Here is a 15,688-nt window from a genome sequence, read left to right as displayed (position 1 = left end):
CAAACTATAAAAATAGAAGCTGAAATAACAGTGTGGGTAATACAAGGTGCAATGGAAAGTTTAAAGAGCAATAAATCCCCGGGAGTGATGGGTTCAAAGCTCTAAAACGCCCTCTTATTCCAACGTTTAACCGGGCATTTAGAAAATACGCTGTGATTGTATTTTTATTTGTGTTAAATTTATGTCTAGTTGTGTATTTTTTATTTTTTTTTTCAGTTTATTTGTTTATTAAATAAAGAATAATTTGGTGTTTAAACAACTACTCTGGGATATGTGCTCTGTCAGAAGTCAGGACAACAATGATCTAGAGGAAAACGTCATAGATAAGTAGCTTTGTTCCGCACGGTCTGGTGGCATAAAGGCGATTATCATAATAAGTGGTATTATTGTTTATTATCTCATCCCTAGCTACAACAAGACAATCCGTTCAGCTTTAGAAAAATAATATCATCCAGCTTTTGTCACATCCCTCTGAAAGTTGATCAGTAGAAGTCCTTAAAACTCAAAATGACATCTTTTTCCCCCCGGCAGCCCGACCGCGGCCTCTCCGTTCTGCCTGGGTTCTGCCGTCTCTCTCTCGGCCTTCTTCAACAACGGGGCCATGCCGTGTGCGTGCCACGAGGTGGGGGCCGAGAGCGACTCCTGCGACATGTTCGGGGGCCAGTGTCGCTGCAAACCCAACGTGATTGGACGAGACTGCGCCATGTGTGCCACCGGCTTCTGGGGATTCCCGAACTGCAGACGTAAGGGGCCGCTGTGTATGCCGGCTTACAGACGACGTGGTGGCAGAAGAACCAGTGTTTACATGTAGAGTTTAGTCAATGTTCTGCTAAACTTTCAAGTAGTTGCCCTGTGGTTCTCAATGTGGGGTCCATGGTCCCTTCAGGGTCCTTAAAGACACTGCACTTGATTTTAGTGTCACAAAATGCACTTCTTAACATTGTAATTTTCCACTGCAATGAGTTTGAGAATGCAACAACGACTTGCTTGCACATTCTTGTTTGTGGAAGACGCTTTATAATTTGATGTAGACAGCACAAAGCGGTCTCATTCTGACCCTATATCTGCGCTGGGGCAGTTTGAATTAGGGTACAGCAAGGGGCCCTGAGAGAAATGCCAGGTTTGATTATTTATAAGGTTTTTGTTGTGATCTGTTGAGAAAGGATTGTCACTGAAAATAGTCAAATGCTTTATTTGCGTGTATAATTTTCTTGTAGATACAGTCATGGGGGGGCGTGGTCAGTCCAGCGCAGGTGTCTTAATGGCTGATGTTTACATGGTGTTGCCTCCAAAAAATTTTTTATTTAGCCCGCCGCTTCCGTTAGCTTTCTTGAATATTTATACAAATTTAAGCTATTGGACCATTTTATGCTTCTACAGTGTTGAATGCATTACTGTAATTTGATGACAGTATATTTTTGATGATTATAACTGCTAGACCTCGCTCTGTAGTGATGGCAGCTGTAGCAAATCCACATTGTTATTATTTTTTACATTAACCCGTGCTTTTCTGCCATATTTCCTCAGCCTGTAACTGTGGCACCAGACTGTGTGAGCCTGTGACCGGGGACTGCATCTGCCCTCCCCGCACCCTACTGCCCGAGTGCACCCAGTGTGAGCCCCAGACGTTTGGCTGCCACCCAGTGGTCGGCTGTGAGATCTGCAACTGCTCCAGGGCCGGCATCCTCTCCCCCGAGGCCAGCTGCGACCACCTGAGCGGCCAGTGCAGGTACCGTCAGGCTGCTGTGTGGGATAGTGTTGTTTTGAATTATTGACCATATTTGTGTGTCTTTTGTAGGTGTAAGGACGATGTCGTGGGTCGCCAGTGCGATCGCTGTGCCCCTGGTTTCTACGGTTACCCAAACTGTAGACCATGTGACTGTAACGATGCAGGGACGGAGGAGGAAGTGTGCGACTCCTTCACGGGACAATGCCTCTGCAAGGTTAGCTAAGATACTCCTCCTGTATTTGCCTTTTCTCAACGATTCAGACAATATGCATCCGGAACGTGCCAAAATGTAAACGTTGAGTTTTGCCATTACATTTGCTTCCAAAGTGGTCACAGTTCTGATGTAACTGAACTTAGAAAAGACCACTCTTGAGGGTTTTGTGTACAATTCTGAAATCACAACATATACAGCAAGATTGACAAACCCCTAAACCGTTATAACAAATGCAATATATATATTTGTGTCTTGAATAATCACAACTATAGATAAACGTCCCTATCTAATAAAAACTCTACAACACAAATCTGTTTACTTCACACTCCTTAACCAGTTGTCCCCTCCTGTGTGTAGGAGAACGTCCAGGGGCCCCGCTGTGACCAGTGCAGAGTGGGCACCTTCCACTTGGACCCCACCAACCCCAAAGGCTGCACCAGCTGCTTCTGCTTCGGAGCCACTGACCGCTGCCGCAGCTCCGACAAGAGACGCATCGAGGTAAGTTTTTGTGGAGCAGAGAGAGCGTTCAAATAGTTTCAGTTTAATGTTTGTCATGTTATACAATATTCACTGTTGATTGGAGAAATGATTGTAATCGCATTTAAAATGTGATGAAGGTGAGACAATAAGGCGAGCTTTAACCTGTCCAATCCGTCCCTAAATAGGGTTTTATTATTTCATTGAATCCGTTAAGGAGGAGTTCGGAGAGGCCATGGAGGAGGACTATCGGTCGGTACCAAAGAAATTCTGGCAAACCGTCCGGCGCCTCAGGAGGGGGAAGCAGTGTCTCACCAACACCGTTTACGGTGCTGGTGGAGGCCTGCTGACCTCGACTGGGGATGTCGTCGGACGGTGGAAGGAATACTTTGAGGATCTCCTTAATCCCTCAGTCACGTCTTCCGAAGAGGAAGTAGAGACCGGGGACTCGGAGGCTGGCTCATCCATCACCCAAGCTGAAGTCACTCAGGTTGTTCGCAAACTCCTCGGTGGCAGGGCTCCGGGGGTGGATGAGATCCGCCCTGAGTACCTAAAGTATCTGGATGTTGTAGGACTGTCTTGGTTGACACGTCTCTGCAACATCGCGTGGCGTTCGGGGACCGTGCCTCTGGACTGGCAGACCGGGGTGGTGGTCCCTCTGTTCAAGAAGGGGGACCGGAGGGTGTGTTCCAACTACAGAGGGCTCACACTCCTCAGCCTCCCGGGTAAGGTCTATTCCAAGGTACTGGAGAGGAGAATCCGACCGATAGTCGAACCTCGGATTCAGGAGGAGCAGAGTGGTTTTCGTCCCGGTCGTGGAACACTGGACCAGCTCTATACCCTCCATCGGGTGCTCGAGGGTTCATGGGAGTTTGCCCAACCAGTCCACATGTGCTTTGTGGATCTGGAGAAGGCTTTCGACCGTGTCCCTCGGGGTGTCCTTTGGGGGGTGCTCCGGGACCCAATGCTCAGGGCTGTCCGGTCCCTGTATGACCGGAGCAGGAGCTGTGTTCGCATTGCCGGCAGTAAGTCAGACCTGTTCCCAGTGCATGTTGGACTCCGCCAGGGCTGCCCTACAAGCGGATACAAGCGGTCGAAATGAGTTTCCTCCGCCGTGTGGCTGGGCGCTCCCTTCGTGAACAACACAATAAGTTTCAAATTGATATATCTATCGTAAATATATTTTCAGTTCACCTGCAGTGCCTTGTCTTAAATGCACAGCTCGAATATAGAGCAGTAAATAACAAGCTCTCCATAAAAGTGGTTGTGTTGATGCATAATGCTCTGGTTTGGTCCCAGATCATGAACATGGAGGGCTGGGTGCTGCTGGGAGCCGACAGACAGGAGTTGCCCGTGAGCGTGTACCCGGGACAGGACCTGGTGGAGGCCGATCTCACCGACGTGCCCGATATATACCAGGACCTGCACTGGCACGCGCCCAAGACCTACCTGGGAGACAAGGTCAGAGTGTCTCTATGAACTCACCTCACGTTTGGACTGTCAACATTGCATACTGTTAATACATGATTCAAATAGATGTAAAGACGAGGGTTCTCGAAAAGTATCAAAACTAGATACTAATTTGAATAAGTATTCATTAGGAATAAAAGTGGGGAATGTATCTAAATCTAATTCAAATCATGAATGCTGGTTTGAAGATTCAGATTCTAAATGTTTTTAAATGTGTAATGTTTTTAAATGTGTAATGTTTTTAAATGTGTGTGCTGTTATATTTGTACTTTGACCCAGGTCACCATTGAAAAAGGTTTTGGTCTCAACGTGTGATATTTAATTTAAATATTATCGGTATAGTAAAAAATGCTACAAAAGATTCAAACTAAAGATGAAAAATGTTTGGTTGTAAACTTTCACATGAAGTTACAGAGTGATATTCTGCACTTTTGCGATAATTTTACAGATACGTTTGTCTGATAATTAAACATCAACTATTGCGTTTAAAGACATGTTTTAACCAGAATAATGAGCTAGTATTGGTAATGAAAATGCCGACATAAAAGAGGACAAAATCTGACTTTTCCTGAGCAGTTTTAGAATGATTTATGAGAAAAGTGCTTAGGTAAGATCAAAAAAACTTACTGACCGTAACTAAACAAGCTGAACGTGAGCTACAGTATGTTATATTGCTTATTATCATTTTGGCTTTTTAATTATTATTACTTGTATTGTTATTCAATTTATATGGGTCAAAAATAGAAGAAGAAGAATAGTCAAGATTAAAAACATTTAAGAAGAGAGCAGTACAAAATAGCTGTTGTTAAATTGTCATAAAACATCAGAGAATGCCGCATAAGTAATCTGGTGAAAGCATACTGTCCATAACTACCATAGAAATACAGGTATGTGTCTCCTACAGCTGGGATCTTATCACATTCACCAGAAGCTCTTAAAACAAACAGTTATCGCATCAATCTGAGTTTATTCAGTGAAGCTCGACTGCAGGCGTCTGCTCCGGGCCACGTTTTATCAGGAGGGAGAGTATTTCTTCCATGTCCTTTGCATTCAGCCCTTTTCTACGTACAACTGTCAAACTAAACAACTTATTTTAGATAGTTGTTTTTATAGTTGATTTATCTGTTAATCATAAGAAAATTCCAAAATGTTGAATAATGCCTATAAATAATTCATGATTCAAGGTCTAGAAATTAGCAACAAAACCACAGGGATTAAAGTGTGCTGCAGTGTCACTTCAAAACTAAAAATTCAAGTTAAAGCTGTTGTATTTACATTTAGAATAACATTTACAATGATATAGATATGAATGTCATGACGTTCAATTTTAGCATTAAGATTATTGTGAGAAGAAACATTGGTTTATGATTAATCACTTGGACCAGCTTCATGAGATCAAAGTTTCTGAATGATAAAGTAAAGTTAAAGCCGCATAAACAGATTAAAGAGCTTCAAAGTTTGCTTCAAAAATGCTCATGAGTGTCCTTTTTGTTTTGTTTTTTGTGATTATATTGAACTATAGAATCACAATTTCAGATTAATCAAATAATCTTGACATTCCCTGTTTTCCCTGAGTCACTGAACTCAAACCATTCTACTCGTTTCCCCTTTCCAGCACTACCAACGTTCTTCCTGTCAGTTGAAGTACCTCCCGTATTGCTCGGTTGAGATCCCGGTCTGTTTACGGTACTCGTCTGTCAGACCAGTCGAAACACGCTAACACCGAGCGCCTTTGAAGTCTACAAATCTTCATCGGTGTTGGGTCTGGGGCCTGACGCACAGCTTTAATGTGGCTCACAACCTGCATCTCCTCCCAGACGATTCAGAGCCTGAAGATTAGACTAGAATCTCTGAGGGAAGACGTGAAGTCTGTCGTGTTGAATCTTGCGCTTGTCTGAGCCAATGTGGATTGTCCTCTTTCTTAAAGGGGTCGTGTTGTTGTTTGAAAAAGCACATCAGATTGTCTATGTGAGATACTTGGTGCAGCACATTGCCTACGGCTGAATAAGAATTACAATTATAATATTATAATTATTGTATTACTGTAGTTTTAGAACACCGTGTCAAAATGCCCACTATTCACAGAGAAATACTTGTTGCTGGAGAAATTGTGGCTGTCATGTTGTCAATCATTACTATGTAGAGTATTCTGGGGTTGGCTGACTGCTCATAAATATTGGACTGAGCTGTCTGGCAGTAGCTAATTTGATAAAGCCTTTGTCCATTAACCAAAAGGTTGGCGATTCAATCCCTGCTCTGAGGGGCACACTGGCATTGTGCCCTTGGGCCAGCTTGCCCAAGGGCCCTCAGGGTCCACTGGTTCATTGAACTGTGTGTGCCCAGTGGAGACGACCATTTCCTTGGCACTCCATATGAAATGTGATTATTTTCTTACTAAAGGTGTTCCTTATTCCTCTGTGTTTGGCAGGTGTCGTCCTATGGAGGTCATCTCAGATACAGGCTGCACACTCAGACCATGAGAGGAGACGCTCTGCTGCCGGCAGAGTCCTCCAGGCCTGATGTCATCCTCAAGGTACAAAACTACTACAAAAGTACTTATTTATTATTATACAGTTAAAAATACAAGCAGCATAAAGTGATGTGGATGCATTGTGTTTTTCCCCATGATCATCTCCAGTAAACTGTTGGAAATTACATGTATTAACTGCTAATAATAGGTTTTTATTTATTATTTGTATTTGAGTGCGCTGACTGTAGTACTTTTATCATTGTACAGGGGAATAAAATGACTCTTGTGTTCATGGAAAGAGAGTACCCCTCAGCTGAAGACCCACACAGTGGAATAGTGCACATTGTAGAGGTAAGAACATTGTGTATTGCTACTAGAACACTTACCTGTGGGTTTATAACTATATTAGTAGTATTATTATTATTTGCCTTCCTGAGTAGAATAGCTGCCATGGCTCCATCAATTCGTCCCGGGGCAGTTGTGCCTACGGATGCTGATGCTGCTGTAAATGTGTGACAGTGAAGTATCATAGTATGTCATCGTTCTTCCAGGGAAACTTCCGTCACGCTCAGACCGGAAACGCGGTGTCTCGAGAGGAGCTGATGATGGTCCTGGTGGCTCTCGAGTCCCTGCAGATCCGGGCCCTCCACTCACAGTCGGCCCACTCTGTGTCCATCCGGGGGGCCGTACTGGAGGGGGCGGAGAACCTGCCCACCGGACGACACGCCAACAACGTGGAGATCTGCATGTGCCCCGCCAACTACCAGGGAGACTCCTGTCAGGTCTGTGGCTCCCATTGGTTCACACTTATTTATACTTTTATTTAACCAGGAAGTGCCACTGAGATACAGAAGCAGCCAACATAATCAACACAGAGCAGAAAGTCACAAAATATTACATATGACACGATATATCGGGTCCAGTATCGGTATTGACCAATATTGACACATTTTTACCGATATCTATATCAAATATCAAACCCCTTTTTCTCAATATTGACCAATATATTTGATCATATTTTTCTGGCAGTGCCTCAGTCTGTGTCATTCCCAGTGTCACATTGTCAAGTTATTTAATGATTTTTATTTCAACTTTTATGATAGATTTATGGGCCTGGTTATGAATTTTACAATCTAACATTGGTATTGACAAACATCGTCCAATCATCCCCTTTCATTGCCTCAAGAAATTCATATCGGCCTAAGTATGTTAGGGAATGTCATTTTAGAGTTACATCAATAATTCACTCAGATCAAATCACAGTGAAATCTTTCATTTATATCATTTCCATTGTCTAACACGACGGTTCTATAACTTAAGTTCCACCTAAGAAAATATTTGGCCTTCCGTTACCACCAGATCTAAACCAGATCAAAGACATGACAGTCTCAGTTCTAAAGTATATCTAGAATACGACTAATTCTAGTTTTAAAATGTGGACTAAACTAAGTAAATATTAGAACAGCAGAGGAATCTGCGTAACAGTTAGAGAAAATGTTCTTAGGGTTAGTTTGTGTCCAGCTGTATGAAAATGAACTTTCTTAGTTAATGTGACAAAAACAGCCAAATAAAAACGTTGTTGACATTTAGGTGTATTTATTATAGATTGAGGTAAAGATTCATAATTTTGCTCCAAAAGTTGTGATGATTAATTTCTTGTTTTGGTTACTATCATAGTTTGACCTGAATAATCATGATTATCAAATAACGTATTACTCTAATTCTGATTCTGATATCCGACCATCTCTAAAAACGATTCTCTCAGGATAAACATTTGTCAATCACTAAACATTGCTTCATATCTAAATATCTAAACAGTGCTGCACAAAATCACTCACCACAGTTATTCATGTTTATGATGTCATCTCAACTCCCCTGAAGTGTAACTTATGAACTCTTTCCTCTTAAACTCCACAGAAATGTGCTCCTGGTTTCTACAGAGACACCATCGGTCTGTTCTTGGGTAAATGTGTGCCCTGTAACTGTAACGGTCACTCGGACCAGTGTCTGGACGGCTCTGGTGTCTGCCTGGTGAGAAACGCTCCTGTCGTGCTTCTACCGTTGTCTTCTTAGTCCTTTTCTCAACGTCAGATGTGTTTTCCTCAGAACTGCCGCCACAACACGGCGGGAGAGCACTGTGAGAAGTGTCCGGGCGGCTTCACGGGCAACAACACGCTGGACGGTCAGGCCGTGTCCTGCTCCAGCTGCCCCTGTCCACTCAGTGTGCTCTCTAACAAGTCAGTGCATACGCCTGTGTCACAGCTCGTTCACAGTGTTCATCTGGATGACATTTCCTGTGTTTTGGGTGCAGTTTTGCCGAGGGCTGTGTGCAGAGGAGTGACAGGATGCAGTGTCTGTGTATGCCCGGATACGCTGGGCCCAACTGTGAGCGGTCAGTAAATGTGTTTTATTTTCAATATTACATTTCACTTCTATAAATTAACTTCTGTTTTAATACAAAAATAAATTTTTTGGTGTAAAACTTAAGTACCAGCTTCAAAGTTTAAACTATTTATCAGAATGTCGGTGTAATCCCTCATTCGTCCAGGCGTGTTCAATAGTAGAAAAAGCTTCAGTTGTTTCATCTGGACTCCGTTAGAAAAAAAAGACGTTTCGACTCTCATCCAAGAGTCATTGTCAATAAAAGAATTTAGGTCGAGAACTCCAATATTTGTACTATTCTGTGGTAAGTCCAGCCCATTGGGAGGAGCCTTCCTGAAGAGGAACGAGTTGTTGATAAAATGGAAATCAAAACATTCATAAGTGGACCTCTTCCAAACATCGACAGGAGGATAAACAAGTTTAGCCGGCTTCTTCAGCTGAACACATGGCTGTCCAAAGAGTGTACCCCTAGAGGACTACACTACATTGAGAACTTCTATCTATTCTGGAAACGAGAGGACCTGTTTAAGAGAAATGGCCCCCACCTATGCAGAGGTGGAGTGAGGGTGCTGACAGAGAACCTGCTCCACGCTCTGAGGCATTGGACTGGGCCTGGACAGGGTCCTGAGCAGATAGTTAGAGAAGAGAGGAATGAGAGAAGAATTCCTGCTCCATCAGCCAGAAACCGAGCCAATGTTTCAACATCGAAAGCACCACAACCTCAGCCTCCACCAAAGGATTCATCAGCAGCTGCTCCACCACCACCAGCAAAGGATTCAGCTCCAGCTGCTCCACATTCACCTCCACCGCCTCCAGCAAAGCAACAATCTTCAAAGGCCTTGGACCCATCTGTGACAAGCCCAACAACATCCCTGTCATCGCCCCTGCCTTCACACCAGCCCTGGGTTCCCCCTGCAACATCTACTCCCACTAAAGATTCATAATTCTCCTTCTCATCTCCACTCTCACCCATGGGCCTTCCCAGCCATTTTGAAAGTCTGATCAAATCAGGCATTAAGATGGCTCCACTCACGCCCAATATAGCAAGGGCTATGTCAATACGTATCAACTCTTTCCTGCACAAGCCGACTACACCAACAAAAGCCCCACCAAGGCCCTATGAAGGCTAAAATGGTTAAAAATAAGCAGAAGGCGCCGTGGAGAAATGATGATTCGGTCAGGGCACAGAAAAGGGAGTGCCGCAGGGCCGAACGGAAATGGCGCAAGTCAAAGCTCCAGGTTCAAAAAGAGATTTACAAAGAAAAGCTGAACATGTACAACCTAATCTTATGTAGAACTAGGGAAAGATATTTTTCTGAAATAATTGGAAGCTGCAGTAACAACTCGCGTGTCCTGTTTGCCACAGTAAACAGATTAACAAACCCTCCAGCTCAGCTGCCGTTAGAACTCATTTCCACATCCAAGTGTAATGAGTTTGCATTATTCTTTAATGACAAAGTTCAGGGCATTAAAAATGCTATAAATCCCACAATGCAAAAAATTACCCTAAAACCACCAAGACACTTAGAGCTAACTCACTTTGCACCAGTAACTGACAAAACTGTCCATGAGATCATCACCAGTCTGAGTTCATCTACATGCTGCCTTGATGTGTTACCCACCAGATTTCTAAAGTCTGTGCTGAACAGTTTGTTAGCACCATTCACTCACATAGTTAACATGTCGCTTCAATCTGGAACATTCCCAATGTCTTTGAAAACTGCGGTCATAAAGCCTCTCCTAAAGAAGAGCAGTCTTGATGCCGCAGTACTGAGTCATTACCGGCCCATCTCTAATCTGCCATTTTGGGGCAAAGTCCTTGAAAAGGTTGTTTACCAGCAGCTCACAGATTTCCTCTTAATAAACAACTCATTTGATGTTTTTCAGTCAGGTTTTAGACCTCATCACAGCACTGAGACTGCTCTTGTCAAGGTGACAAATGACATCCGCCTGAAAACTGACACGGGCAAAGCCTCAGTCTTAATTCTGTTAGATCTGAGTGCTGCTTTTGACACTGTCGATCATGGGATCCTCTTACAGAGACTAGAGGACTGGGTGGGCATGCCCTAAACTGGTTAAGGTCCTATCTGGAAGACAGGAAGTACTTTGTTGAAATTGGTAGCTGTGTCTCAGACCACATGACCCTGACCTGTGGAGTGCCCCAAGGGTCAGTCCTGGGTCCCCTTCTGTTCAACCTCTACATGCTGCCGTTAGGTCAGTTGATACGCAGTGAAAATGTGTCCTATCACAATTATGCAGACGACACTCAGATCTATGTTTCACTATCGGCAGGTGACTATGGACCAGTGGATTCACTCTGTCACTGCATCCAACAGATCAGTGTGTGGATGCAAAACAACTTTCTCCAGCTGAACTCAGACAAGACTGAAATAATCGTTTTTGGCCCACAGAAACAAAGAGAAAGTGTTAGCGGTCACCTCCACAGTCTCGCTCTAAAACCTACAAACCAAGTTAGAAATCTGGGGGTAATAATGGACTCAGACTTGAACTTTAATAGCCACGTCAAATCAATAACATCAGCAGCTTTTTACCATCTAAAAAACATTGCCAAAATCAAAAATATAGTGTCAAAACCAGATTTAGAGAGACTTATCCACGCGTTTGTCTCCAGTAGATTAGACTACTGTAACGGTCTGCTCACTGGTCTCTCCAAACGAGCTGTAAAACAGCTGCAGTACATCCAGAACGCTGCTGCTCGGGTCCTGACTAGAACCAGGAAGTATGATCACATTAGTCCTGTTCTCAGGTCTCTGCACTGCCCCCTGTGGCTCAGAGAATAGACTTTAAAGCAGCTCTGCTTGTTTACAAGTCTCTCCATGGCCTAGCACCAAAGTACATCTTGGATATGTTAGTGCCATATGAACCATCTCGGACTCTGAGGACCTCAGTGACCGGCCTCCTGCTGGTGCCAGAGTCAGGACAAAACATGGGGAATCTGCGTTTCAGTTTTATGCAGCTAAAATCTGGAACAGTCTTCCTGAAGATGTGAGACAGGCTTCTACTCTGACAACGTTCAAATCTAAGCTAAAAACAGTTTTGTTTAGCTGCGCATATGACTGAAAGGATTTTTTCTTTGCACTCTTCTCTTTTGTTTGTGATTTTATTAGTTTAGAAAATCAGTTGGATTGATAATTTTTAATTTTGTTAATTTTATTGTATTTCTGTTGCTGTAATTTCTTTGTGATTTGAATGCATTTTTCCTGCTGTGTGAAGCACTTTGAATTGCCTTGTGTATGAAATGTGCTCTACAAATAAACTTGCCTTGCCTTGCCTTGCCTTGTTTGTTTCAACAGAAACTTACCCTCTTTGTATCTACCGAGCCTATTCAGCCCTTTAATAACTATTTATCAGAATGTAATTATTAAACCACAGGACGTTTTCTAAATTCATTATTCGTTGTGTTCGTGTGTTCCTGGATGTAAACATTGATTTTAAAACATGTAATTATTATAATCACAAAATCAAAATGTTTAGAAAGGTTAAGCACGTTTATTATGTTTACCAGAGGTGTGAAGTGTATCAGAGTTCAAAAAGTAAGTGTGATATACTTTAGCAGTACTTTAAAATATGCACATTGAGTTAGTACATTTTCACAGTGGATGTTTTTACTTTTCCTTCTCTGTATTTTAGAGCGAGTATCTGTACTGTCTACCTCCTTACATTTTTTTCAGGTCTAAAAATTCAAAAGTACTTTTCTTGAGTGTTTATGGGTTATATTTGACATCCCATCTTTCAACAGACAAAAATATTCAAATTAAAAACAGTTAGAAAAGGAAATTCAGTTATTTCCATTCAACAACATTTTTTATCCAGACTTTTGAGATTTTCATAATTCTCAAAATCTCTTACTTTACTTGAGTAATTTCTAGGATTTATGAATATTTATTTATGTAACAAAATTCTGTACTTCTTCCACCCCTGAACCCTAACCCTAACCCTTTTGCATTGTATTGCTTCTACTACTAACCACTACCATTCAAACGGTTTGACCCCTTGATGTTTGTCTCCTCCTCGTCGCTAGGTGTGCCCCCGGTTACTACGGCAACCCCATGGTGATCGGCAGCAGGTGCGAGCTGTGCCAGTGCAACGGGAACACGGACAGTAACATGCTGTTCACGGACTGCCACCCTCTGACCGGGGAGTGCCTGGGCTGCATGCACCACAGCGCCGGCCCCCACTGTGAACTGTGTGCCCAGGGTTACTATGGAGACGCCATCCACGCCAAGAACTGCACCAGTGAGCACAGAAACTAAAGCCACAACTGCATGTGTTATGGGACCATGGTCTTATTTAGTCATTAGTACTTTCAGACTCACTAGCGGCCAAACAGTGGTATTTCATGTATACTTTTTTTTTACTATTTTAAGGGTGAATACAATAATAGAAAAAAACATTAATAAAGTAATTAAACACATGAAATAGCCTAGATTCAAATTATACAACTGAATTCTGACTAGTAATGGACTAATGGGCTTAAAAGGACCAGTGAGCAAAAGCCCTGAACAAACTAAATCTACACTTGAGACTTTCAAAACTGTGTTAAAGTCCCCATTTTAAGCTAAATTTACATTTTATATTCATTTATCAACCTCAACAATATTCTAACTAAATATATGTATTTACCCAGAATGCAGCTGTTCTCCCTGTGGCGCTGAGTCATGTGACCCTCACAGCGGACAGTGTCGCTGCAAACCAGGAGTCACCGGTCGTCTCTGTGATCGCTGCGAGGTAAGACACCAGATCAATTTACTTTAATGTGTTAAGTCAGGCCTCTCTTTTGCCTGGTGGGCTTGTCGAAGTTTAGTCTATACAGACTGCGGGAGGCGAGGATCGTTCTCAAGTTCTTTATTTGATGAAAACATGGAAAAACAGGCAAAACAGTAGCGTGTTGTTCGTCTTGCAGCTGAGATTCGACCCGTCACAAGAATTAGCTGTGTTTTATATCGCTGTTGCTTGGGTCTGATAAACATGGCCTGACCTTCGCTATGACGTCCGCTTTAAGATTGTTTAGACTAGTCCACAGATGATTAGAAAATACACAGAATAGTTAAAATACACAGAATAGTTCATTGTGACCCATATGCAGCAAGATCGTCTTGACTCATGATAAATAGGACACAGCCATGACAATAATTTGATCAATATCCACAATTCCCCCTTTTGATCACATCCACATGTGATCACACTCAAGAGGCGCCAGACGCAACCTCACAAAATAATAGAACGTAAACCCCCCAAAAACATACTAACTGTTTAAAAATCATATTAAATCATTGTATAATATCGCAACTCAATAAAAGAAAACATTTATTAAACATAACCCATCATGGACATAAAACGGTGTGAGACAAGGAGCATCCCCAGTTAGTGTAAACACATGGTGGGATGTAGTAATCAGATTCTGGAAAAAGTCTAGGAGTCTTGTCACTATCAGAGTTAGATTCGTGTTTGGCAGAGTAATAGCGTATGTAATCAGGGTCAAAAGATAAGCGGGTTGTCCAGTAAGAGCAGATGCAATCAAGCGTTCTATAAGTGATCTAAGACAGCATAGCATCCAATCATAATCAATACACAGGCAATAACAATAATGGTGAAAAACAGAAACAGTGCCACCCCAAGGCCCAAAGATGTGGTATAACCAGGGAGACCACAAGGGGCAAGGGTGGTGGTAGATGATTCTGGCTTGACATGGGTTGACTTATATTCATCCTTTGCCGTCTTTGAAATTGGCCAGGTTGGTTTGGGGCCATTTGGTGTTGACCTCTTTGTGTTTGCCCTTGGGGGCAGTCTTGAGCCCAATGTCCAGTTCCAAAGCAGTTTAAGCACTGATCAGGAGTCACGCTGAACCTGTTTTGTCCTCTTCCAGCTCCTGCCCCACGTCCTCTTCCATGAGAGAATGAATTACGTTCACGTCCTTGATTGTAGATGATTTCTGAAGCAGATGTGTTGTTCATTGGTCCTGTGGCGGATGGGACGGCCTGTGGTTGTGCCATAATGGGTTGTACTTGTCCCATGACCATTTTAACCGCCATAGCAATCTGTTAGGCACTGTCTGACACTGGATTATCTTCTGTTGCCACAGCCATTACCTTGGCAGACTTATTTTCCTTCTTTTTATCATTCACTTCTTCTTGGAGCTTTTTGAGTTGTAATTTGATCTTTGCCATTTTCATTTTTTCCATATCCTCATTCCGTCCTTTTTTTTCCTTCAGGTACTTAGCAACGTGATGTTGACAGTTGGCATCAAACTCTTTTTCTGTCTTTGAGTAAAGACCAACAACGTCAGCCAAATGATCCTGGACACATTTGGGTAGTCCTTTCACCAGAGTAGAAAAGAACATGATAGTGTTGCCAGTACCAGGTTGTATGGGCTCTCCAGTTGCATCATGGAACTGTGCTTTAGCTCTTTGCTTATATGTAAAGTAGTCTTCACCATTTTTCATTTCCAGAGCCAACAGTGCGTCAGGAAGGCAGGTGGGATACATTCCTTTAAGTACCTGAGTTAACTGAGGCTTTATGGTGGCAAATGATGTGGATGCTCTAACTGGAGCATGAATCTGTTTGGATACTTCAGAACGGATCCTGGCCGCCGTATTCTCATCTGTTGCTCTTATAAGAATTGCAGATACATCTCCCCAGCAAAGTGTTTCTCCTGCAGTATTCGTGGTCAATGCTCTGAGGAAGACCGGCGCACCTTGTGTCAGTTCGGGCAGTTTTAACATCAGCCCTTCTAGATCTTTCAGTGCGAATGGTTGGTACACTTCTTGGTTACTTGCAGTCATTCGGAGAGGTGCAATAAGTGGAGGAGCCTCTTCATTGCTAGAAAATTCATCCTCTTCCTCCTTGGGACCCTTGTGGACGGGGAGCGGGTGAAGTTCTCCACTCAAGATAGCGTTGTCGTATCCATGCTCATCCACCATTCCTG

General features: G+C 42.9%; 1 protein-coding gene across 1 annotated transcript in view; it reads left to right on the top strand.

The window, feature by feature from the left end:
• Positions 1-15,688, top strand: part of lama5 (laminin, alpha 5) — a 122,422-nt gene that overhangs the window by 72,842 nt on the left and 33,892 nt on the right. Inside the window, exons 34-46 of the mRNA XM_072448635.1 lie at positions 532-743; positions 1,528-1,729; positions 1,799-1,943; positions 2,301-2,441; positions 3,720-3,881; positions 6,319-6,423; positions 6,628-6,711; positions 6,912-7,142; positions 8,278-8,391; positions 8,467-8,597; positions 8,672-8,752; positions 12,785-12,999; positions 13,391-13,491. Of these exons, the coding sequence (XP_072304736.1) occupies positions 532-743; positions 1,528-1,729; positions 1,799-1,943; positions 2,301-2,441; positions 3,720-3,881; positions 6,319-6,423; positions 6,628-6,711; positions 6,912-7,142; positions 8,278-8,391; positions 8,467-8,597; positions 8,672-8,752; positions 12,785-12,999; positions 13,391-13,491 (1,924 nt within the window). The remainder of the gene's footprint in view (positions 1-531; positions 744-1,527; positions 1,730-1,798; positions 1,944-2,300; positions 2,442-3,719; positions 3,882-6,318; positions 6,424-6,627; positions 6,712-6,911; positions 7,143-8,277; positions 8,392-8,466; positions 8,598-8,671; positions 8,753-12,784; positions 13,000-13,390; positions 13,492-15,688) is intronic.

This window comes from Eucyclogobius newberryi, unplaced genomic scaffold, assembly GCF_026437365.1.
Source record: "Eucyclogobius newberryi isolate DKJ021-1_F unplaced genomic scaffold, fEucNew1.0.hap1 SCAF_17, whole genome shotgun sequence".
NCBI classification, from domain to species: domain Eukaryota; kingdom Metazoa; phylum Chordata; class Actinopteri; order Gobiiformes; family Gobiidae; genus Eucyclogobius; species Eucyclogobius newberryi.
Note: the sequence above shows the minus strand (reverse complement) of the source record. Positions and strands in the feature narration are given on the sequence as shown.